The sequence below is a fragment of the Ranitomeya variabilis genome, chromosome 5 (assembly GCF_051348905.1).
Source record: "Ranitomeya variabilis isolate aRanVar5 chromosome 5, aRanVar5.hap1, whole genome shotgun sequence".
In the NCBI taxonomy this organism is placed as follows: Eukaryota; Metazoa; Chordata; class Amphibia; order Anura; family Dendrobatidae; genus Ranitomeya; species Ranitomeya variabilis.
Genome location: NC_135236.1, coordinates 620,814,816 through 620,840,914, shown reverse-complemented (window position 1 = coordinate 620,840,914; position 26,099 = coordinate 620,814,816). Strand labels below are relative to the sequence as shown.

General features: G+C 37.5%; 1 protein-coding gene across 3 annotated transcripts; it reads left to right on the top strand.

Annotated features, from left to right (window-relative positions):
* Positions 1-2,859: 2,859 nt before the first annotated feature.
* Positions 2,860-25,602, top strand: GABRA6 (gamma-aminobutyric acid type A receptor subunit alpha6). Of its 3 annotated transcripts, none has more exons than XM_077266111.1 (10): positions 2,860-3,248; positions 3,393-3,508; positions 3,708-3,775; positions 6,502-6,722; positions 8,168-8,250; positions 13,246-13,389; positions 15,436-15,588; positions 17,242-17,498; positions 19,866-20,167; positions 25,230-25,600. In XM_077266111.1, the coding sequence occupies exons 1-9, from the start codon at positions 3,208-3,210 to the stop codon at positions 20,154-20,156; spliced, it is 1,374 nt and encodes a 457-aa protein (XP_077122226.1). In that variant the 5' UTR covers positions 2,860-3,207; the 3' UTR covers positions 20,157-20,167; positions 25,230-25,600. The 3 variants fall into 3 exon arrangements, with proteins under 3 accessions (XP_077122226.1, XP_077122224.1, XP_077122225.1); XM_077266109.1 differs by lacking the exon at positions 15,436-15,588 and adding an exon at positions 15,203-15,355 and having other exon boundaries at positions 2,867-3,248; positions 25,230-25,602; XM_077266110.1 differs by lacking the exons at positions 15,436-15,588; positions 25,230-25,600 and adding an exon at positions 15,203-15,355 and having other exon boundaries at positions 2,867-3,248; positions 19,866-20,304.
* Positions 25,603-26,099: the final 497 nt, after the last annotated feature.

The window sequence follows — 26,099 nt, the reverse complement described above, 5'->3', positions numbered from 1 at the left end:
TAGGCAGTTTTATTCTTCGGGTCAGTACAATTACAGCGATACCTCATTAATATCATTTTTTATGTTTTGGCGCTTTTATATAATAAAAACTATTTTATAGTAAAAATTATTGTTTTTGCATCGCTTTTTTCTGACAGCTATAACTTTTTTTTGCTGATGATGCTCTATTGTGGCTCGATTTTTGCAGAACAAGATGACGTTTTCAGCGGTACCATGGTTATTTATATCCATCTTTTTAATCACGTGTTATTCCTCTTTTTGTTCGGTGGTATGATGTTAAAGCATTGTTTCTTGCCTTGTTATTTTATGGGGTTCACTAAAGGGGTTAACTAGTGAGACAGTTTTATAGGTCAGGTCGTTACGGATGCGGCATTACCAAATATGTGTACTTTTATTGTTTAGATATTTTTTTCATTCAAATATTTATTTAGTGATCACATAAAATATAGATTTTTATTATTATTATTTTTTTTAAAAATAATGTTACAATTATCTTATTTTTTTTATTTTATTCTAAGTTTTACACTTTGTCCCACTATGGGACAATCATTTTGTCCAGGCTGATCGCTTCTACAGCATGCAGATCTGTTCATGACAGGAAGTCTCTCAGGACTGGAGACCCGGATGTCGTCATGACGACATCAGGTCTCAATAGCTGCGATCAGGACCCTGTGTTATGCCGCAGGGTCTCTGATCCAAAGGCAGAGGAGCTGTGTTAGGAGTGGAGTTCCTGCCTTTGCACAGGGGGAATCTCGAACCATGTCCGCTGCGGTTTCCTTTTCTCCTCCAGCTGCAGTGGAGCCTCCTCAGTGGAGACATCGGTCCCAGCGTCTAGCTCAAGCTGATACTGTGCTCTTGGTTACTGCTGCCTTTCCAGGCTCTGCCTTTGTAGCCAGCATTGATCAGCAGCAAGCAGATGTTTCAGGGACTAAGTCCTGCTTTTCCCATACTGAGCATGCTCATGGGACGACCTCCCATTGGAGGTTGGGGGTCACATGCTCAGGTCCTTTTGCGACTCCTATTGGACCATCTGGAAGGTCCCAGAGTGCTACAAGTACAAAAGGTTTGCATTGCCGCTTGGCCATGCGCTAGTGTAAACCTATTTTCATGTGTGTGTGGATGTATGCCTGTCGATAGATGAAAGCTCCGAATCATTCCCCTTCCTAGAGTTGTTGATTGCTCGCGAATTGAGAAGCTACCTAGCACCTGACAGTGCTATCTCACACCAGAGTGTGATCTGTGCAGTAATGCTTTATCCTGACAATCGGTCAGTGTAGGGTGGGAACTCCCGCTTGGTCTCAGCTGCTGACTCGGGGCGTCCTCAGGTGCAGGGCTCAAAAGCCACCGAGGGTCATAGTGATACCAAGCACCAACTTAGTGGAGGTGAATCTCAGGGATCCCACTAGCGTCAGCTGCACCCTGTGACTGTTAACAGGGTGCAGCATTTATTTAGGCGACTCTGTGAAGCAACAGAGATCACTTCCTTTCACACTGGGTGAGGTCTAAACCCACATGTGAGTAAGCGTCCATCCGCCATTACTCAGCAGCAGGTACTATCTCTGCACGGTGGACCCCAGGCTGCGAACGCACCTCATATTTATTATTTGGTGCCTTCCGCCAGCCCTAACAGGCTGTCAGCCCCTCTGCCGGCTCAAGAATGCTGCGATCATGTTTGATCACAGTTTTCCAGGGGTTAAAGTTCCGGGAGTGGTCCGTTACTGCTCATGACACTTAGTGCTGGGTGTCAGCTCACACCCGGCCGCGATCAGCTGCACTCCCCCCGTGAGCGTGGCTGATCGCACATGACGTACTATCCCGTCCATGGTCAGATGGGCCCAGGGCATATGGACGGGATAGCAAATCTAATGTCATAAAGGGGTTAAACCTCTTAGACCTAGGTCTTTTTTTCATTCTATTTAACTATGTAACATGAAATAAGCTAAAATCATTGCCAGCAATCTTACATTGTCCTTATTGAGCAGCACAGCTTCAGAGAAATATATTGTTTTAATAATTAGACTCATTGCCTTACTTTTCAACTAGTTTTGTTTTGTGTGATAGAAATTATTTATTTCATATAAAATAATAATAAACACTACATTTTAATTACAGGAAAAATTGATAATTTTGTTGCCGAATGCCAAATTTTAAATATGAATGATTAGAAATTATCTGATGTGCAGTACCAAGTACAGAGATCATCATTGAAGACTGCGGATGCTTTTCATTGTTTATTGCTGCTGTCAAAAATGTATTGGATTCAATCACTGATTTATTTGTTTTTTGTGGGAACTTGTAAAACTTATTAGATAGTAGTCAACCTCTTTAATATGATTATATCCATGAAGCTAATTCAAAGTTGAAAGGGTCAGTCTATAATAATGCAAATTTTGCACCATGTGACAGATAATGATTGGGGATAAACACATTTCTAATAATTCCATGACCTGTAGATGTGTCAACAGCCATGAATAACTTATATGAGATTTATAGAGGTGGTTTAAAATCATAGAAACATGGTTACCTTTTCCTAATACCTTGCTACTCAAGTCATTGGCTGTGTCTGATATTATATCTCAGCCCTTTTTACTCCCACACTCTCCAATAACATTTCATACTGCTTTGGGTTAATAACTAGTAACAACAAGTTGTATAGATAAAACTAATTACTGCATTTATTACACCATGCTGAAATTATATGTAGGCACAATATCACACAGCCATTGACTTCAAAATGTTAAATCTTTTTTTCCATACAACAGTGAAAATGTAACATATTGTAATGTTAATATTCAATCCATTTCAGTTCACATGACCAGAGCAACGTCCATTTCTTCATCAGCGAGATATCATGGTTTGTCCAAGTTTCCTAACGGGTCTCTGCTAATTCTATGCCAAAACTGGCTGTGGATATCTTCCTTTTAATCTCCCATAATGCCTCATTCGATTATTGTCAATGCTCTCCAACCGTGTACTGTCCCTTCAAACATCTAATTCCCTCAGCTGAGCAAGTCAGTTGAGTCTTTGCCTTGCAAAAGGAAATCAAAGAGCAAAAAAGGGGGAGAAAACCTCCTTCTGCACTACACAGTTTTTCATCAAAATTAAGATGGATTGTTGAAAAAGAAAAAGGAAAACCTATGGCATGTGAAGCTTACTACGGGTGACTGGACACAGAGATCTTACTGGAAATTTTATCAGCACGGAAGCATGGCTTGGCTAATCTTCTGGATGTACTACGTTGCTTCATGGTAAGTAGAAAAATTAACTTGAGACATATGTGTATGATACATACATTTACAATCCTGCACATCGAGCCATTCTAAAGAAACTTGTATGAATGTAGATCAAAATAAATATTTAATATATCCATATGAACATCCATATGTTCACAGGACAAAAGGTTTTGGAGATTCTTCTGTCTATGACAATGTTTTCTCAGAAAATATAACTCGCATCTTAGATAGATTACTGGATGGGTATGACAACAGACTACGTCCTGGATTTGGAGGTATTTTTCTTTTTAAGGGCAAAATACTATACTTTTATTAGAGATCGAACTCTCATATTCGTTCTATCATTGTATTTGTACTGTCTGTTAATATTTTTGTTAATTTCCCTTGCTGTTCTTTTTTTGAACCAATCATCATTTTTATGCAAATGAGATCATTTCATTTAATCACAAATATAGTTTTAAACAAAAATTTCAGGTCGCGTCACTGAAGTCAAAACTGATATATACGTAACAAGCTTTGGTCCAGTTTCGGATGTTGATATGGTAAGAGTTTCATTTTATTGTTTCAGTTTTTTTCTGCATGTTGGGTAAAATGTATCCCATAGTAAATAGTTGTAGTTACTGTGTTAGTCTCTCATGTTATAATGCATCGGCAGTGCTTAAGCAAACTGATTAGAACAGATTACTTAGTATAATCTTCTTGTCAGTATATTCTAGAGAAGGAATTTGTGCCCTATTTCTACAAATGTGCTTTATATACAAACGTTAGTTGACCAGAAATTGGTAAATGATTACATAACACAACAATATTAGCCACTTTATTCAGGGAAAAATAAAATAATTTAAATGTGTTAGAAATCTAAAGTTTTCGAAGTGTTTGTGTAAAAAGGTTATTGATTTTTGTTGCATCACAATGTAATAATAATTCAAATAAATATCAGGAGAATAGGAGTAATGGCAAACAATTCCTAATATATTAATTTAACATAAAAAAAAGAAAAGAAGCAAGAAGAAAAAAGTAAGGAGGGGAAAAGAAAAAATTGTTTACATAATTTAAATATTCATGAATCAACATACCAGATCCATGGAGTCGAAATTTGAACAAAACTCCCTTTGTTTTTAAAGTCTTCAAACTATATTAGAGATTGTCTAAATAAGACACAAACTAATGCAAAGAGACAAACTAGAATAGTCATTACATGCAAAAATACATTAGGCCTTACATTATTTGGATTCAATGAAGAAAATAAGAACATGTGCTTTGGTAATACATTGATTTAATCTTTACTTTATTATGTAAGTTTTTTACATTTAGATTATGCTGAATGTAAAATTGGCATTACTCCCAATGTCCTTACTATATCCAACAAAACCTAAAAAATCTACCTTAAGGTTAAAGAAGGAGATATTAGTGCAACTTCATGGTGTATATTTTGTATATAAGATAATGATAATTTATTTAAAAAAATAGATGTAATATTTCCTTAACATGACATGCAACATGTTACTTATTTGATGATCAAAAATGATCTTGATGCAGGAAACTTTGATACACAGCATGAGCCATTGAACATGTTAAGTTTGGAAGTTGAGTTACAGTTTTACGGCAGTTTATCTTGATGCATTATGTTAACCGTGTCAAGTTCGAAAATATGAGTAAAACTAGAAGGACAAAGGAGTGCAAAGTAGAGTGTAATCCAGACAACAGAAGTTTATAAATGTGTAAAGTGGTCTTGTTGTAAGTACAACACTTAGGCAGACCTAGAAATAAGGGGCCAAGCTGCTGCAGATTGCAGGTTGGCCAACCCAACTATGAAATGCATAAATGTTGAGAATCAGATGTGCCACTCTGCTAGATACCGATATCAGAAGACACAACACTTGAAATTGTTAAACAGGAAATGTACTTTTATTCTCAATGTGCTTCGAAGTGTACTCGCTTCTTCATCGGGAAAACAGGTCTTCTCGTCTCCTGATGAAGAAGTGAGTACACTTCAAAACCTGTTGAGAATAAAACCACATTACCTGTTCTATTCTCTCTATGTTTTCTGACATAAGTATCTAATGAGAAAATTGATGAGCAGCATATCCACTTCTCCACATGTATTTTGAATTGGAAAATTTGCCATCTCTAAGAAGATTTTTAAATTTGCCATGCAGTCATATTTACTCAAGATCAGTCATTCATAAGATATTCATTGGTGGCCATTGATGCAAGTAATGAGAGGTATCGGTATAGATAACAGTAATGTGAGCCACAGCATTGGACTGACTATAACAATGTTTAAAGCAATGAAAATCAAAACATAGTCCAATTGTGATCATAAAAAAAATTGGGATTTGTGTTAGAGAATGAGTATTTGCTCATGAGCTCAAGATTACAAAAATGTTGGTCTACATCAAAGGGATTCCTAATAAAATGTGTGAGAATACCTAGAAAGTAACACATTCTAGGGTGTAAGTCATGAAAAAAGCCCAATGAAAGTGTATAAAAAGATGAGATTATAAATACTAGATTGGTGCTTCTTATACTTTTTCTAATGATCAAAATTCATGCCAGTAAAACCTTATTGTAGTCTCTAATAATATAAATAGATATATTTTTTAAAATTAGGATAAAATGGTAAATGCTTTTGTTCTATTGGTTCATACAGAATTGATAGAAAAAATGCCATGTTCCTTTAAAGAATTATTGCAATAATGTTCTACCGTATACTGTGCCATGAAGAAACATGATAGCGTAGCATCCTGAGAACATATGGCTGTGTCGTGTAGAACCAAAACTGCCTCCATTTTTACAATATGTTTATATATTTTTTCCACATAACGGGACCAAATTATATATTGAAATGTGTAATGATAGTATAATGTACAGATTTACATAATTAATTTGTTAAAAAGTCAATAGTTTTCAGAATATAAAGCACAGAATAATAAAGCTTCCTTGTTCTTTAGTTTAGAATGTGTTACTGACTTTTTTTAAGTATATATTTGCATATAATTATTCTACAGGTTTTCAGCTAATTTGCCTTAAAACATTCAAGCCATTTTGTACTGCTTGATTAAGTTTTTGCTCAGCGAGACGTTAAGTAAAAGACTCATTCCCTCTCCCCCTGTCATAGCTTTTTTAAGTAACTGCTTAATGGTAATAGGATTAAAATCATTAAGCAGTGACACAAGTGTGGCTAACATGCTAGTTAAGTTGTCTATTAAATTACTGGGTCTGGTGTTGTGGCCTGAAACCTTTAATGGTCTTAATTTTCCTCTAGGAATACACAATGGACGTTTTTTTCCGGCAGACGTGGATTGACGAGCGACTAAAGTTTGAAGGCCCTACAGAAATTTTAAGATTAAATAACTTAATGGTCAGTAAGATCTGGACTCCAGATACATTTTTCAGAAATGGGAAAAAGTCAATCTCTCACAATATGACAACCCCTAATAAACTTTTCAGAATCATGCAGAATGGGACCATCCTCTACACAATGAGGTAAGCAAATTGCATCCGAAACAACTATGTCTGAGGCGAAACAATTTGTATGCATTTAAAATACAGTTTCTTTCTGTTTCCATTTGACATTTTCACGTGATACATACTAAATCACCCGTAAATGTCAAAGCATAACATGATATTAAACTTTAGCTGACCCTGATAATTAGTGTTAAAAGGCAGACTAAAAGTAGGTCATCTGGAAGCATCTCATATTGTGGACCACCAATTAATTCATTTACTAGAGGGGACATTTGGCCAATTTGAAGCCTCAAGTAATGACAAGAACTAGCTATGATGGCCATCATAAGTATAGTGGTGCTTCAATGAACATCGGAAGCCAAAGAACAGCCAGACGACTTAACTCTTCCAAGGCCAACTGTTTAATGTTAAATTAAAAGCTGAAAACTTTTTTTTTCAATTATAAAATATAATACATGTCACTCTTTTCTCTGATTAAAATTGTGAAATGTTTTTGAAACATGCAATACCTATTTTTACCATTAGCATGAGTATAGTACTTTCCACAAACAGCATTAAAAACAGCATCACACCACTTTGCTATATGTATTCATTTATTTTACTCATTTATATAGCGCCATTAATAACACAGCGCTTTACAGACATTATTGGCACTGCCCCCATTGGGGCTCACAATCTTGAATCGCTATCAGTATGTCTTCATCAATTTAGTTAAAATTTAAATTGTTTTACAAAAATACATATTTTTTCAAACTACCAAAACACTATTTTTGTCAGAGAGTTTTAAAATCTGTAGAAGATTATGGCTCAGTTTGTCTTTATTAATATTCATTTTTCTACATGTAGACGTTTTGATTTTCAGCAAATTGGGCTGGTTTACATTTTGAAAAATTAACATTTTAAACTATATTTATATACTAACAGGCCCACATTTTTTAAACCAATCCTATCACAGAGAATTTTCATTTTTGCACTTTTTTTACTCCCTATTTTCCAAGAGCCTTGTTAGATCTTAAAGGGGCATAGTGTGTAAAATAATTGCAAAAAAAAATAAATAAAAATAAAATAGAAAAAGTCATAAAGAGCAAAAACAAAACTAAAGAAAAAAAAGAGACAATGCCAGTCTAAATAGAAAAAATAAATAAAATTAAAAATAGCAATTTAACTTCTCTTTTACTTTGCATTTTCTCCCAATATCAGCAAGAAAAGAATATAAAATTACATTAAAATTAAGCCCCTAAGTATTGGAAAAAAAGGTAAAACTTACTTAAATATCCAAACAACATTTTTTAGTGCCATTAAAAGTGTTTGGATAATAAAACCTGAAAATGTGCCTGGCTCAGAAAGGGGGAAATGGCCGAGTTAAACTGGTTAAACTATCATAAAAATAAAGATATTGCATGAATTTAATAGCACTGACCTAGTATAAAATCTGATTTATGCCATCATTACTTTTATTCCAGGTTGACCATCAAAGCAGAATGCCCTATGAGGTTAATAAATTTTCCAATGGATGGACATGCATGTCCACTCAAGTTTGGCAGTTGTAAGTAAAATGAATGCATTTTTGAGAACTTTATTGTGGCTGTACAATGAGTGGATCCATCGTATGAGAAGTGTATCTCCGGATGGTCTCAATGAACAGCTTCAGTTTGGCTGCATTCTGTGATCCCCCACTCTCCTCCTTTCTGCATCTTTGGGTTGTGCCTGTTTTCCGTGTTTTGCTGACCCCAGAGAGAAATCTGCTATATAGGCCCATTGACCAGGATGGGTTTTGGCCTGAATTGGTTATGACTATTGCATCATAATATTATCTTTTATATTCTGTTGACTTACACCCCGATATATTTTTTTACTCATATCCCTCTTTTCCTTATATTGGGATTTATAGGTTCAGTCACCTCACCTAAATAAGTGAATCTAATTACATTGGTTATAGATATAAATTTATGTATCCCCTGTGTTTATGGGTAAAACCACCTTCCGAAGCTATAAAATCAGTGGCTGATTGACAAATGGCATTGATAGTTTGCTAATGGGGGGAAGTAATAATAATACCAACCCTAGGTGGAAGCAAACACGACACGTGCGTACGGTGAATCACATCTGCATCCCAATAGCATGGAGGGAAACTCCCCAGTGATTGCATAAATTGACACTCGGTGCATGTGCGTGGTGAACCGCACTTGCATTCCACCAACACAGGAAGTGGATGTCAGGATTACCCGGAAGTACATTACCTTGATGGCTCAAAGGAAGGGGCTGCTGTTAGGTGTGAGTATGGCGGACACTGATTCCCTGACTCACGCTGATGGACACTAGTCCCAAGCTGTCTTTCTGATCTTTTACTTTGAAGATATAAGACAAGTCTTGATCTTTCTATGCCAGTATATTCTCCTGATGAAACAAATGGTGCGGAAAGGCATCAAGAACTAGACTATGCATACTGGGCTTTCTATGTATGTGATATAATTACAGTGGTAAGGGAATATTAATCCTAAAAACTGCATTTACTTGGAACTTGGGGAAATGTGCAATGGGAGTATGCAACCTAGCTACTAATGTGTACAGAAACCCTTTGGGTGCATATATTAAGGCACCTCTCTTTCCCCAGAATTAGGATTTCATTACCCTATATTTTACCTGGACTATGTGCAAGATTGAATATTGACATCTGCCTGTACCTTGTAATCTCTCTTTTTCTTGTGTTATACTGAAACTAATATTATACCAACTTAACGTATATATATATATATATATACATATATATATATATATATATATATATATATATACAATTTCTCCAGTATATCCACATTATTTGTGAAAACTATTTTTGTCTTTTTCTCAGCGATACCAGCCTCCCTTTGATACAGTACATGTACCATAGGATATATCAGAAGCAGAGTGCCATGTTGATCTGATTATTAACATATGCTACCTTACTGCTGAGCCCAGTGCACCCTGTATCTTTTCAACAGGGTCATATAGGGATAGGGAGGGGGCACCACTCCTCAGGAATAGGGTGCCAACCTCCGCTGGTAAGCAGGGAAACATTAGTAGTATACTAGAGCAATCTTGTTTCTCGCCCCTCCCACCTCACTACACAGATGCTTTTATGTGGATCTTGGTGTTGAGATTGTGTTTTTTGGTGTACATTCATAATATTTTAAACAATTAACATTAAAAGTTAATGTTTTATATGATTTATCTTTATAAAAATTTAGTACGTCATTCGGTGATTCAGTCTTAATATTAGTAAGACCTAACCATTTCGTACTATTGGATTAATAATGGATAGGTGTCATAATTGACGCCTCTCCAATATTAACCTAGCTTAATGTCTCCTTACAACAGCAAGGTGACATTAACCCTTCATTACCCCATATCCCACCACTACACAGGAGTGGGAAGAGAGTGGCCAAGTGCCAGAATAGGCGCATCTTCCAGATGTGCCTTTTGTGGGGTGGCTGGGGGCAGATGTTTGTAGCCAGGGGGAGCCAATAACCATGGACCCTCTCCTGGCTATTAATATCTGCCCTCAGTCACTGGCTTATTTTTTCCACCATTTAACCCTTTATTTTACAAGCTACAGTGCCCAAATTTTGCACATACACACTACTAACATTAGTAGTGTGGAATATGCAAAAAAAAAGGGAAATGAGATGGTTTACTGTATGTAAACCATGTCTCATATCATGTCGGGTTTGGTAAGGAGAAATGAAAAGTCGGCAATTGAATTACTGGCTTTTCTCTAACACCGGTGCATATTTCTCACAAGCCACACACATGGTCTGTGTGTAATCCGTATTTTTCTCGCCCCCATAGACTTTCATTGGCAATTTTTTTGCGCAATACGGTGACAAACGCAGCATGCTGCGATTTTCTACGGCCGTACAAGACCGTATATTATGGATGCGTAATATACGGCAGATAGGAGCTGGGCCATAGAGATTCATTGGGCCGTGTGCAATGCGTATTTTACGGACGTAGTTTATGCGCTCATACATCCGTAAAACTCGCTAGTGTGACGCCGGCCTTAATGTTATAAGTCTTTCTGTAATTTTTCTTGGTACACTATGATGTGTAGGCTGTTCAGCAATCAGTAATATGATATTTAAAAATAAAAAAATGAGAAAATGTTATTGAACAACCACTTTAATTTGACATCAGAATTAATCTATAATTTTAGTGCTGCAGATCGAAAGATTATACTAATACTTTTACAAATATTTGGTCTGATGACCAATTGTTGTCTCAACTTATTTTTCAATTTTTTGATTAGAATTACTAGGATTGGTGGTGGTCCATTATGTATCTTATTTGAAAGGATAGAGCAGCATAAATATATTATAAACAGAGCCTAACTGGATTAAGCTCTGGACACACTGGCTTTGTTTTTATAGGATCTATGAGGGATATGAAAGATTAGTTCAGTTAAGTCAGATTAGATTAGTTGTGATATATTATAGTATGAACTTTTTTTTCAACGGGCTTAATGTGGATCCATGAGTAGCCCATTATAGGATCAAAGAGTGAATCCATCTAGAGCAGATTTGAACACTAGCATATGCTGGAGCAGATAATGTTTCACATATGATTACTTTAGAACTTGTTCTGGAGGCTAAAGTATAACAAATGAAAGGGGGCAGGCAACATTAAAACCCTTATACTAAAAGTTCAATGCTTGCTAAACTTAATAAGCCCTATAGGTACCATTGTGATATTATAGGGCTTTATTATTTATAGGGTTCATATTAAAAGGGAAAAGAAGATAGTTAAAGTTCTTAAAATAGTAAAAGTTTTCAATACTTAATGATCTGGATATTATTGCTCAACAAAAATGCTGCAGTTGAATTGGTTTTTCAATTAAAAATTAGGTACTTGCTCCAATTTGATCTGTGCTCCTGATCCTATGTGTGCCTCCCTTCAAAAATTAATCTACTATATAATTGTCTAAGGGTCACTTCCGTCTTTCTGTCTGTCCTTCTGTCTGTCTGTCTTTCTTTCTGTCACGGATATTCATTGGTCGTGGCCTCTGTCTGTCATGGAATCAAAGTCGCTGATTGGTCGTGGCAAAACAGCCACGACCAATCAGCGACGGCCACAGTCCGGCGGAAAAATGGCCGCTCCTTCCTCCCCGCAGTCAGTCCCCACTCCGTACTCCCCTCCAGTCTGCCCTCACACAGGGTTAATGGCAGCGGTAACGGACAGCGTTATGCCGCGGTGTAATGCACTCCGTTACCGCTGATATTAACCCTGTGTGACCAATTTTTTACTATTCATGCTGCCTATGCAGCATGAATAGTAAAACGATCTAATGTTAAAAATAATTTAAAAAATAAAAAATTGTTATATACTCACCGTCCGTCGGCCCTCGGATCGACAACAGGCCTTTCCCGCTCGCGACGCTTAACCAGTCCATGCTGCAATCTCGCGAGATGATGACGTAGCAGTCTCACGAGACCGCAACGTCATTATCTCATGAGACCGCAATGCACTCTTGGGTCCGGAGCACACGAGCAGCGTCGGTAACCGCTTCGCTTGGATCCGGGGGCTCCGGAAGGTGAGTATATAACTATTTTTTATTTATTTATTTTTTTAACAGGGAAATGATGCCCACATTGCTATATACTACGTGGGCTGGGCAATATACTACATGGGCTGGGCAATATACTACATGGGCTGTGCTATATACTACGTGGCTGTGCAATATACTACATGGGCTGTGCTATATACTACGTGGCTGGGCAATATACTACATGGGCTGGGCAATATACTACATGGGCTGTGCTATATACTACGTGGCTGTGCAATACACTACATGGGCTGTGCTATATACTACATGGGCTGTGCTATATACTACGTGGCTGGGCAATATACTACATGGCTGGGCAATATACTACATGGGCTGGGCAATATACTACATGGGCTGGGCAATATACTACATGCGCTGTGCAATATACTACGTGGCTGGGCAATATACTACTTGACTATACAACGTGGGCTGCGCAATATACTACGTGGACTGCGCAATATACTACATGGGCTGTGCAATATACAACAAGGCCTGCGCAATATACTACGTGGGCTGTGCAATGTACTATGTGGGCTGTGCAATGTACTGCGTGGGCTGCGCAATGTACTGTGTTGGCTGCGCAATGTACTGCGTGGGCTGTGCAATGTACTGCGTTGGCTGTGCAATGTACTATGTGGGCTGCGCAATGTACTGCGTTGGCTGCGCAATGTACTGCATTGGCTGTGCAATGTACTGCGTTGGCTGCGCAATGTACTGCGTGGGCTGTGCAATGTACTGTGTGGCTGTGCAATATACTACGTGGGCTTTGCTATACACTACGCATACATATTCTAGAATACCTGATGCATTAGAATCGGGCCACCATCTAGTTAGGCATAAATATTGAAAAATATCCTAAACATTTCATCATATGCAATTCTTTGTAAAAAATGTTATTTCTTTTATTGTATCTATCGAATTAACAGCATGTTTGCGACTGTCATATGTATTACTCATCCACAGATGCCTATCCCAAATCTGAAATTATTTATACCTGGAAAAAGGGTCCTCTGTATTCAGTTGAAGTGCCACGAGAGTCTTCAAGTCTTCTACAGTATGATCTTGTTGGACAAACTGTTTCCAGTGAAACATTGAAGTCTAATACAGGTAACTTGAGATTGAATCGATTAACTTAGAATCTACAGTATTAGTATTTGTTAAATCAAGTTTGTAAGCAAATGTTTTTTTCATTTGAATAAAAAAAATCATAAATAAAAAAAATTTAGACCAAAAAGTAAAAAAAATAAAACAAAAAAATATATTATAAGGTGTGCATTAATTTGTAAAGAAATAAAGTAATATTTATATCGGAGGCATGGCCAATGCGACTGGTATGACATGTGACTGAAGTGCAGATACAGCTGAGAGGAGTAAGAGTGCCAGCCAAAAACCTATGTCAACGACATAAGTCTACGCTCATCTGCTATGCCACAAGCTACTTTAGCCCAGCAACTCCCACAACGGTTGAAAAACAAGGCTCTTTTTAAGTGAAGGAGCCTGTATATTGCAGGAAGAACACTATGCAGCAAACCTTACAGGAGTGAAAACTTATGACAGCCTTTGACAAACTCAAAGCAGGAATGAATGTGTCACATGGAATTGAGCAAAGTGCTCCTCAAACCTTTTGGAGGCATCACAACCTTTTACCCCTCCCCTTAACCGCAGACCAGACATCAATCAGGGGACAATAAAACTTTCACCCTCCTTTTCAATGAAATGCTCCAATATTTACTGTTACAGCTATTTTCTCCCTTTCCCGTATTGATAGTTCTGTTTCACGTCACTTGTCTTATTTACTTATCTATTCTATGTCCCGTTGTGTATAAATATGTGACTTTTCAGATTTTGTTTTAATCTGTGCCTAATGAAGAGACCTGAGTAGTCTCGAAAGCTTGTTACTTGTTACCATCTTTTTTATTTGCTGTTGAAAGGTATCAAACACTGAGGACTCAAAAATTTTAATATTTTTGCACCTACTGGCTAGCACAATACAAAGATATATTTTTCCTACAATTAAGCTGTACAGTTAAGTTACCTAATATGGTTTTTGTGATCTACTCTGATGTTTTCTAGCTATTATACAGATTTCTGCGATGCCGCTTTTATATTATGACTACTCAGTATTTTTATGTGATTAGGCAGCTCGCTGTAAAACTAATTTGAAAATAATCCAGCAAGATCCCAGTGCATTTAGATTGCAATCAATATCTGCTGTGTATCATTCATGATTCTTTGAAGCGAACCTAGAGATGGCAATACATGTTATATAACCGGTGTAAATAAAGAGAAAATGTATAACTTTACAAAAAATAACAAAACAATTAGTACACCATACAAGTACACATATTTTATGGCAGTAGATTGACTTATGTAGGTCCATACTCTACATATATAAGCCTTTCAATTTCATGCTATGGTTTGCACCTTGTTCTATACATAGGAATACCTATCTTAAACACAAGAGTCTGTACATAGGAATACACAGATATGTTCCCATAGAAAAATTGCTCTTTGATATATGTGGTTGAGTAGAGCATCATATATTGTTCTTCAAGTTTATTATAGCGAAGCTTAAAGGATGGAATCTCAAGCGGTAGTAGCCATTTGTGGCTGAAATCAGGTCCACATGTGGTGGTCAATGGTCCAACGATTTTGTAGATAAAAATATCAATTGATATTGGCCACTGTAAGTAGGCATAATTGTGAGTGCAATAAGTATTCATATTAAAGAGCACACAGTCAAGGAAGTCAAAGGAGCTCTGTGTGCCATCACATTGTGACCTGCACCTGGATGTAAAGACTAAGTGCGGACATTTTTCTTTTTCAATCCTAAATTTTTCAATAATTTCAACCTTTTGTTTAAGATAACTAAAATCATTGTTAGCATATCATTGTAATCTTACTTCTTTCTCGTTAACAGGTGAATATATTGTTATGACGGTACACTTTCATCTGCAAAGGAAAATGGGTTATTTTGTAATACAAACCTATATACCTTGCATAATGACCGTCATTCTTTCCCAGGTTTCTTTTTGGATCAACAAGGAATCTGTTCCAGCCAGAACAGTTTTTGGTACGACTACTGTTCAGTGGTATTTCCATAAAGTCAATGTCACTGCTACTCATTTGTCATCCAATGCTTATCTGTTGTAGGTGAATATTCTCATCAAGTTGTGTTGTTCTTCCTGCGAAGAAAAATAGGATATTACATCATCCATACATACATCCCATGCAGCATGACCGTTGTCTTGTCTCAAGTTGTGTTTTGGATCAACAAAGAATCGGTCCCAGCAAGAACTGTTGCTGGTATGGATCTTGGATTAGTTGTGTATCAGTGTTATCCATTTATTAAAACAATCCATGCATTCAACTAATAAACAGGTTGCATGCATGATGTATATTTTTAGAAAAAAATATCATGTTGGTCCATGGAGTAATGTTTATTATTATAGCACAATTTCTTCTGCGTAAAGAGGGTCATCACCACCAAGAAATTATTATTGGATTCATGCTGCCCGAGGCATGGCAACATGAAGCAGGCATTGGCTGATTGGTAGCTGCCATGAATTTTTTACTTTGAAACCCAGTCATGTTTCAAAGGAAACATACTTTAAAATGACAGCTATAGACTTTATGTCTTGGCTAATTTGTCTGGGGCTTCTTCCCACCTCAAGCTTTAAAACTAATAAGTCTCTCTTTATATGTATCTATAGAGAAAGACCTATCAGTTAATCGATATTTGGATGTAAAGACAATACTGGGGACAAGTCAGCCAAGACACATTTTCCCTGGCAGGCTTTTCTAATTATAGTTTTTATGAAGTTCTGCAGAGTACTTGAATAAAACATTCACATATGCATTAACCCAGCCAGTATCTGATTCACGCTGCCTGTGATTTGGGCAACATGAATCTCATGATAGGTTCCCTTTAACATTCCTTTCTTCATTCATTTGCCGTTTAGTTTTCAGATATAGAGTGCAGATTCTGAATGTAAGAAAATTCATCCAACCAATATGCTTGTCACTACTGTCTCTCAGTCCTAGAGTTATTAGCTTGCAATTTAGCAAGACAACTTCTCCTTGACATTTATATGTCCATCGTGTATTTTATATTGTTTCTCCATTTTTCCGTATAGTTAAAATCTTATGTTTGCTCAAATTTGTTGAAGGATTCTAATTTCTTGTAAAATTTAGTTCAATACAATATTACTGCATGATACAAAAACTTGACAGGCTTCAATCTGCATCACAACATCTAGGCCTCCATCCATAGAAATGTAAAGCATAAACATCTCATGCAAGAGTATTCCAAAATGTTTTTTTACCAAGCTTGTAAAACTTCTACCACACGTCTCTGGATTTCTTGAGTCAAGAGTATATCTAAGGCGGGACAAATCTGTATACCGTATAATTATCTTAAGAAAATAACAATGTTTTAATCAAACAAAGCTTTCTTGTGATGACAACTTCTCTAGTGGAGGCCTTATATTCGATGTAAAGCATACAGACATGTCTGCGCAGGGGCAAGATGGTCTGCACAGGGGCAAGATGACCTGCTAAATATGATCCCTGAATTTGCTAATTAGGAAATAAAAGCTTTGTCCCTCAATCGACCCCAACCAGAACATGATCAAGACCAACGGCACCTTACACATGCTATTGATTTTATAATTGGGCCTGTTGTGTTTCAGTCATGGCTGAAGTCAATTGACTGTATAAAAGAGAGCATCATCCTGTTCTACTATGTCCTGCATTTTTGACAGAATCTTGAATAGACACTTAAGTGTTTTCTTAATTAAAAATAACTTTTATCAATCATTAAAATATGCGCTCATTAAGTCATCAGTCTCTAAGGTTTAGGAATTATTTTATATGTGTCACATTTTAAATACCGTAAAAATGAATCAATTCTTTAAAAAAAATGCCAAACCTGTCATTTTTCTTTATGTTACCTTTCAGGAATTACAACAGTTCTGACTATGACTACCTTAAGCATTAGCGCAAGACATTCCTTCCCAAAAGTGTCCTATGCCACTGCTATGGATTGGTTTATAGCTGTATGCTTTGCCTTTGTCTTCTCTGCACTCATTGAGTTTGCAGCAGTGAATTATTTTACCAATCGACAGACTCAGCAGGCAATGATGAAAACAGCGAAAGAATCTTCACTGGCAGCCGTGTCTGTAACAGCGTCCACTGAAGGAGGAGATATTGTCACGGTAATGTCTCCATACAATTGCATCGAAAATTTCTTGGCACTGTGTAAAGTCATTATAGGACATGGTTTAATGATGTAGCAGTGACCACCCCAAGAGTGGTCAACACTTTCCAAGAAAATAGCATGTATGTCGAGAAAAAAAACTGTAAAAGCATAATGGCAGACTTATCTAATAATACCAGCCTATGGCCACTTTGCACTATAACCAAGCTGCAATTTTCACACTTTTGCAGTTCCACTCCACTGTTCACAATAAAATACAAAAGCTCCATTCAAAGTGAATTTAGGAGATCCACAGAAACATATTTTTTTACCCTTTTTTAATCAGAAGGAAAAATAAATTTCAGTAAAAAAGAAAAGTGGAAAATTAGATTTTTGAAAAATAAAAAAAGATAGACAAAGGCAGCATTATGTACTTCAATGCAGAAGTGAGACTTAAACAGGGGAAAAATATAGAAGAGCCAAAAAATATTTTTTGTTATATCATAATAATAAAACAAAAGCATGGTATAAAGAAAAATAGAGTAATAAAGGTGCAGTATAAAAGTATCCCACTGTGATACCACAGAGAAACAAAAAGTAAAATGTATATATTTTTTGCTATTACTATGAGATTTCCGCATTAATATTTTTTATAGCTTGATTAGTGTTGAGCGATACCTTCTGATACTCAAAGGTATCGGTATCGGATGGTATCGGCCGATATCCAAAAAATATCGGATATCGCCGATACCGATACCCGATACCAATGCAAGTCAATGGGACACAAGTATCGGAAGGTATCCTGGATGGTTCCCAGGGTCTGAAGGAGAGGACACTTTCCTTCAGGCCCTGGGATCCATATTCATGTAAAAAATAAAGAATTAAAATAAAAAATATGGATATACTCACCCCTCTGGCGGCCCCTGGACCTTACCGATGTAACCTGCACCCTCCGTTCCTAAGAATGAGCAGTGAAGGACCTTCGATGACGTCGCGGCTTGTGATTGATCACGTGACCGCTCATGTGATCGCTCATGCGACCAATCACAAGCCGCGACGTCATCGCAGGTCCTAAACTCACTGCATTCTTAGGAACGGAGGCTGCCGGTTACATCGGTAAGGTCCAGGGGCCGCCGGACGGGTGAGTATATCCATACTTTTTATTTTAATTCTTTATTTTTTACATGAATATGGATCCCAGGGCCTGAAGGAGAGTCTCCTCTCCTCCAGACCCTGGGAACCATACACTGGGAACTTCCGATTCCGATTTCCGATATCACAAAAATATCGGAACTCGGTATCGGAATTCCGATACAGCAAATATCGGCCGATACCCGATACTTGCGGTATCGGAATGCTCAACACTAAGCTTGATCTTTTTTTTTACAAAGATATATATTTAGGAAGACTTCGTTATCACGGTTTAGTTGTGGTGACTTTTAAAAACGTGTTATAATATTTAGCAGAAGACAAGAGAATAATTTAAACGGAAAAACAAAAGAAAAAACATATTTATTTGCTCATTTTGGATCTAATGAGAGCTCTTCCTGGGTATCTAAAAGTATTTGAAATAATTTGAAAATAGCATTATATGAATTAGACAGAAGCATTTTACAGCAATAATTATGTGTTTCCACATTTATTTATTTTTTCTAATTGGTCAGCATTAAATAAAAGCAAACTAACAAAAAAATTATTGCATATCTGCACACAAATAGAAAAAAAACCTTAGTTTTTAAAATTACATAAATAGCAATGACAATCATGCTTGATGACTGTATTTCATACAGCTGAAGAAACCAAATGTGTGAATATGGTCCCAATAAAAATGTAGAAGATCTGTGAGCCACAGATGGTAAAAGGGTTGACCTTAGCAAATAGTAATAAAAAAGCAATGACGACCAGTACACTCTATATTAGAGATTGACGAACCCAAACAGTAAAGTTCAGTGTTCATACCGAACACCTAGTGTTCGGACATGGACACCGAACACGGAATTCACCAGGAAGTCCTTGTTACTGTTTGGGTTCAGCCCACTGAACACCGGTTGTTTGTTGCATTGTCATGTGAATGACAGCGCGGCAAACACGGCTTCTGATTGGCGGTAAAATCTTCACCGCCAGTCAGACAACCGCGGTTCCCACGTTGTCAAATTACAGGGTGAGGGCGCAGCTGTGATCGGAGGTATAAAATTTACCTCTGGTCACTGGTGGCGGCTGATGGGACTACTGCTCTTTTATTCTATAGCATTAATATTATGTTACTAAATAAAATAGATTAGTGGCATATTAAACTCTTATTAAACACTACTGAAAGGCTTTTATTCTGCTTGAGTTTTGATGATAAGGTCTGATGTCTGTAAAGTATGATGTGTTCTGTCTTCAGCATTCTGACTCCAACTGCAACTTAAAGAAGAGAGTCAACTCAATGGTCTCTCAAGGAAATGTGTCAATTGAAGACAACTTACCATCTTATGGGGCATCCTACTGTTCACAACTAGAAGCTCCACCTGCAGATCTTTCACAGCTAGGAATGTCTACAAACCCTTTAAATGGAACTAGCAAAATAGACCAATATGCAAGAATACTATTCCCAGTGGCATTTGCAGCATTTAATTTAGTATATTGGGTTGTTTATCTTTCGAAAGACACAATGGAGATAAATAGCAGTGTTTAAGAGAATAAAAGGTAAGCAACTGCAAAAGTACATTTAATTATATGAAGTTAACACTAACATTAAATTTGTTTTTATTTATTTATATACCCTAATGGCTAAAATCACACTTCTGAAGATTATATGAAATAAAGCAAAGTGTAATTTGTCATTTAAAGGTCCAGTGAGTCAATGGGTTTCAAAACTTTTGACAACTCTATTGCTACTATCACGCTCACTACATAACCAGACCGCAGGGTAATCTTGAGTTCTAAGGGGTTGTGTGGTATTCTGGTAAAAGAGTGAAGACTTCTAAACCCACAGAGTGCTCACACTGCATGCTCTCAGGATTCTCTGATGTTGGGGGTGAGACATTCAGACTAGACATGCTCTGCTTCACTCAGTTCACTTGTATTGAGCAGGACTGAACACATTTATTCAGCAGGTTACTGCATGTATGCAAATCACATACTTACGGCACGTAACCACCTGCTTTCGCCAGCAGCATTGAAGAGTCCTGACAGCAAGCAATGAGCTCGCTGTAAGGATTCAGAAGCTTGTAGTCACTTAACATCATAAGACCGATTAATCCCTTAACTGTAACATTAGTCTTGGGTTACAGCAGTAAACATTCAAGATAGTAAACAAAGGCACAAAACGCAACACAAGCAATTCAGAGTTTGGACTTGAATAGCAGAGATGTTTTCTACATGAACCATAATCAAAAAGTTAATTAGACCATACAGCATGAATAAAACATAAAGTACAGTAAAGTAGCAGTAGGTAGGTACTGGTGAACCTAGTAATCCAAAAAGGAAACAGCACACCACTGTGTGAATAAGGAATTGTTTTACTTAGCCCATGATGGCGACGTTTCGGTTCAATGCAGCAAATCTTTTTCAAGCAGTCTGGCAGAACCTTTTTCAAGCAGTCAAGCAACTGGTGAACCTAGTTAGCAGTAACAACATAAGATTCAGGGTGCCGTTTCCCAGTTTTACAGTTTTTTACCAAAAGTCACCTTTCCTTCAATCAGCAAGCATTAAGGGATGATACAAAATACAACTTAGACCTAGGTCTTTGGTAATCAGAGTTGTCTTAGGAGACCCATAGTCAGGGTTTAAGATACAACCATGGTTATTTAGGCCCAGGATGGACATTAGAGTTGCATCTGTAGCATGCAGCAGTAGGGTCTCAGTAGCTTCACATTCAGAACACCAAGCAGAGATTACAGACTTCTGGATACAGGGGTTCTAGGTTCACAGTAGGCAGGAAACTGGGTTCAAATTTGGGATACATGTTCTGAACTAGATACAGAGATCAAGTCAGAAACAAAGTTGTCAGGATACTGGTTGCTGGTCCAGCAGTGGATTCAGGCTTAACAATAGAATTAGAATACTTGTGGCTCAAAGTACAAGGTTAACTCAATACACCTGTTCACATAAGTGATTGTGCACTGATCAACTGTTATTAACTTGGTAACTTGTCAAAGACTCAATATTAAAGAAAAGTCTGTTGGGTGGGCAACCCACTACTTGGGGAACCAACTGAAACATTGTGGAGCTACAAGAGCAAATTATCAAGGCACTTGACTTCCCAACTGTGTCCACAAACACCATCCTATATCGTATCATATAAATTTGCTAGAAACCTGAAATAATCTATTAAATTCACCTCAATAACCCATATAGAGAAAATATTGCACATAAAAGAACCAAATAAAGTACTAAAATAATTTTTATTAAACAACTTGTATTAAAAATATATATCTGATACAACAATATAGGATGATAAGACAGTGAAGACTACCAATAGTGGAACCACAGGTCAGAGGCAAAAAAATAATGAATACAGATACCCACTCCAAACAGTTGTATACAGTACATATATCATGATTAGATATTATGTCATTGTAAAACTAAGTAAAGCCATTAGTGAATACTACCAAAAGGTATTGGAAAATGGAAGGGTAAATAGAGGATAGTGGTAGAAGATGATTACCTCAGACTTGCGGTGCCACAACCCCAAAATTCACCTCAAGCACAGTTACCCATTGATTTTCAATAATGAATAATTTGAACATTATTTAGTAATTTAAATCCATAGAATATACAATATTTCTTGAATTGTTGAAGAAAGAGGAATGGAATACTATTTAGGGCGTAAACATTTGCACTGATCTGAAATTACCCTAATAATGTATAAATTTGAAGTGCCTGATTAAAACTGAGTAGGTAGCAGTTTGAGCTTAGACATCAGTTCTAAACAAATTTAATTTAATTGGAATTTACCAAAATTCATGTGTCCTAGGAAAATGGAAATTTGTGAAATTCATTTCATGCAAATCCGGGCAAAGGGTTAAAAACGATTAATTAACATACTCACCTAGACCCTCACGTTTGGACTACTGTAGCTTCCCAACAATACTCCACTAGATTCCTAAAATACACACTTTGCTCCATCGCTTAGTCTCCTCTTCACTCTTTGCCTGTGTTTCTGGCTTTGGTTAGGCCTTGATGCACATTCTGGTATCATGAAATCACAACATGTTTCGCCCAACACAATCATGTGAGATGGCTCATGTCATGACATAATATATTGTCTTGGGCCTAACTGGCATTGAAAGTGTCTGCGAAGAGTGAGAAGGAGACCAAATCCAGAGAAGAGTAGCTGCCTTTAGAAGTCAGCAGAGTACTGGTGGGGAGTTATGGCGGTAGGGACAGGTGAAGAACTAGCTGAGTAAAATAATTTAATGTTTTTTAAACCCTTCCAGCTCATCTATTTATTGTGCTTTGGACACTGGAGATCTCAGGCCATAAGAGAATGTTTCCACGGTCAGTAAATGCTGCGGATTGGATGCTGCGTACAGCCACAGCATCCAATCCGCAGAGGCCAGATGTTCAGCATAGTGCATGGGATTTTATGAAATCTCATCTCCACTATGCGTGCAGGTACACCCGCGGCTTCCCTGCGTAATCGGACATGCGGCGCGTCTTTCTAGACAGCAGCATGTCAATTTATCTTGCGGAGATGCTCCGTCTCCGCAAGATAAGTATCACAGTCCAATGTATAGGATGCGGTGATTCCACATGGTTCAATGAGCACATGCGGAATCACCGCGCGTACAAAAGCTACGTCCAAAGCGCTGTCAATCCTGACCGTGGAAACATATCCTAATATATACCTTTTTTTAGCCGCCATCAGGGGTCAATCAAATGCAAATTGATATTTATAATTTATTACATACAGAAGGAACATTTGTGTTCATATTTAAAATATGTTGTTAAAGCATTAAATTATGTTACAAGTTAATCTATATTGTTTTTCACTGCAGGTAAGACATGACTGGTAGAATTTTTATTAAGATAACACTACTTTTACATATGTATTTGTTTTTCTTTTTTATATTAAAGGGAATGTATCACCTCAAAAAAGCTGTTTATCTTTTTATCTGCAGATATAGGGTTAATCAAAATGCAAATACATGCTTATACCTGCCACTCACAATGCAGTGAACAGTGACTGCAACTACTGTACACCCATATTATTGAAAACCAGTGGCTTTCAGGAGAAAATAAGTTATTTTTGTCTTGGTAGCCATAACTTCAATATGGTTGCCAAGCAGAATTAAAATGCCATTTACCTATAGATTAACCCTACATCTCCCTATGAATAGGATTTTCTGAGGAAGGTTCCCTTTAAGGGTAGGGTTTTTCGGAGCTCAATTATTCCTACATAATAATAATAATAATAATAATTTTTATTTATATAGCGCCAACGTATTCCGCAGCGCTTTACAACTTATAGAGGGGACTTGTACAGACAATAGACATAACAGCATAACAGAAATCAGAGTTCAAAACAGATACCAGTAGGAATGAGGGCCCTGCTCGCAAGCTTACAAACTATGAGGAAAAGGGGAGACACGAGAGGTGGATGGTAACAATTGCTTTAGTTATTTGGGCCAGCCATAGTGTAAGTCTCGGGTGTTCTTGTAAAGCTGCATGAACCAGTTAACTGCCTAAGTATGTAGTAGTACAGACACAGAGTGCTATTAACTGCATAAAGTGTATGAGAACATGATGCGAGGAACCTGATTATGGTTTTTTTTGTTGGTTTTTTTTAATGGGCCACACAGGGATAGTTAGGTTAATGCATTGAGGTGGTAGGCCAGTCTGAACAAATGAGTTTTTAGGACACGCTTAAAACTGTGGGGATTGGGGATTAATCGTATTAACCTAGGTAGTGCATTCCAAAGAATCGGCGCAGCACGTGTAAAGTCTTGGAGACGGGAGTGGGAGGTTCTGATTATTGAGGATGCTAGCCTGAGGTCATTAGCGGAGCGGAGGGCATGGGTAGGGTGGAAGACTGAGACCAGAGAGGAGATGTAGGGTGGTGCTGAGCCATGGAGTGCTTTGTGGATGAGGGTAGTAGTTTTGTACTGGATTCTGGAGTGGATGGGTAGCCAGTGTAATGACTGGCACAAGGTAGAGGCATCGGTGTAACGGTTGGTGAGGAATATGATTCTGGCAGCAGCATTCAGGACAGATTGGAGTGGGGAGAGTTTGGTAAGAGGGAGGCCGATTAGTAGAGAGTTACAATAGTCCAGATGAGAATGAATAAGTGAGACAGTAAGAGTTTTTGCAGAGTCGAAAGTAAGAAAAGGGCGAATTCTAGAAATGTTTTTGAGATGCAGATAAGAAGAGCGAGTCAGTGATCGGATGTGGGGGGTGAATGAAAGCTCGGAATCAAGGATGACCCCAAGGCAGCGGGCATGTTGCTTTGGAATAATGATGGAACCGCACACGGAGATGGCAATGTCAGGCAAAGGTAGGTTAGTAGAGGGAGAGAACACGAGGAGTTCAGTTTTTGACAGGTTCAGTTTCAGATAGAGGGAGGACATGATGTTAGAGACAGCGGTAAGACAATCACTGGTGTTTTCTAAAAAAAGTCGGCGTGATAACAGGAGAAGAGGTGTATAATTGGGTTCATTCTACATAGTAGAAATTAATGTAAAATTACATAACAAATACTCAAAATGATACCCAGTCAGAAAACGTTGTGCTCTGTCCACACTAGTATTTTATTTTATGTTTATAGGTAATCTGTATGTATGTTATCTTTGAAAAACAATCAGTGGATGATTGGTGGAACTCCAAACCCTTGAGAAACCCCAACATGTGCAACCAGCAATGTACTGTACATAGCACTGAAGCTGTGCCTACTGTAACTCAAGGTCTGTTCATGGAATCATTTCAAAAGAAAATCATATTTGTCCATAAATCTTAGCATTTTTCTGGCAATGTGTCATCTACAATAACTAGAGCAATAAAGAAGACATGCTTAACGGTGGTTCTGAATTTTGAGTTTGCCTTAAAAATATGCACAATTGTTCTGATTTTTGAAAAGTTATTGCTATTCTGTTATCACTATTTGTTATGAGAATTGAAATAATCATAATAAATGATTTACTAAACTTAAATATTGCAAATAAATCATTTTCTGTAAAAAAAAAATAATTCAGAAAATTACATAACATATACAGTATACTCGAGTATAAGCCAACCCAAGTATAAGCCGAGGCCATGGAAAACTGGGTAAGCTTATTGACTCGAGTAAAAGCCGGGTATGTATTGTCCCCTCATTCCTATCTCGATATACTTGGTTCCCCCCATCCTGTCCTACTCTGTGTGGCTTCCCCTGTTGTATGCATGGCTCCCCCATCTTGTATGCATGGCTTGGCTACCTCACTCCCATCCTTGTATGCATGGCTCGCCCATCCCATCTTGTATGCATGGCTTGGCTACCTCACTCCCATCCTTGTATGCATGGCTCCCCCATCCCATCTTGTATGCATGGCTCGGCTACCCCACTCCCATCCTTGTATGCATGGTTCACATGTCCCATCTTGTACGCATGACTGGGCTCTGCTGGGCTCCCCCATCCTCCTCCTTCCTCCTCTGTCCTCCC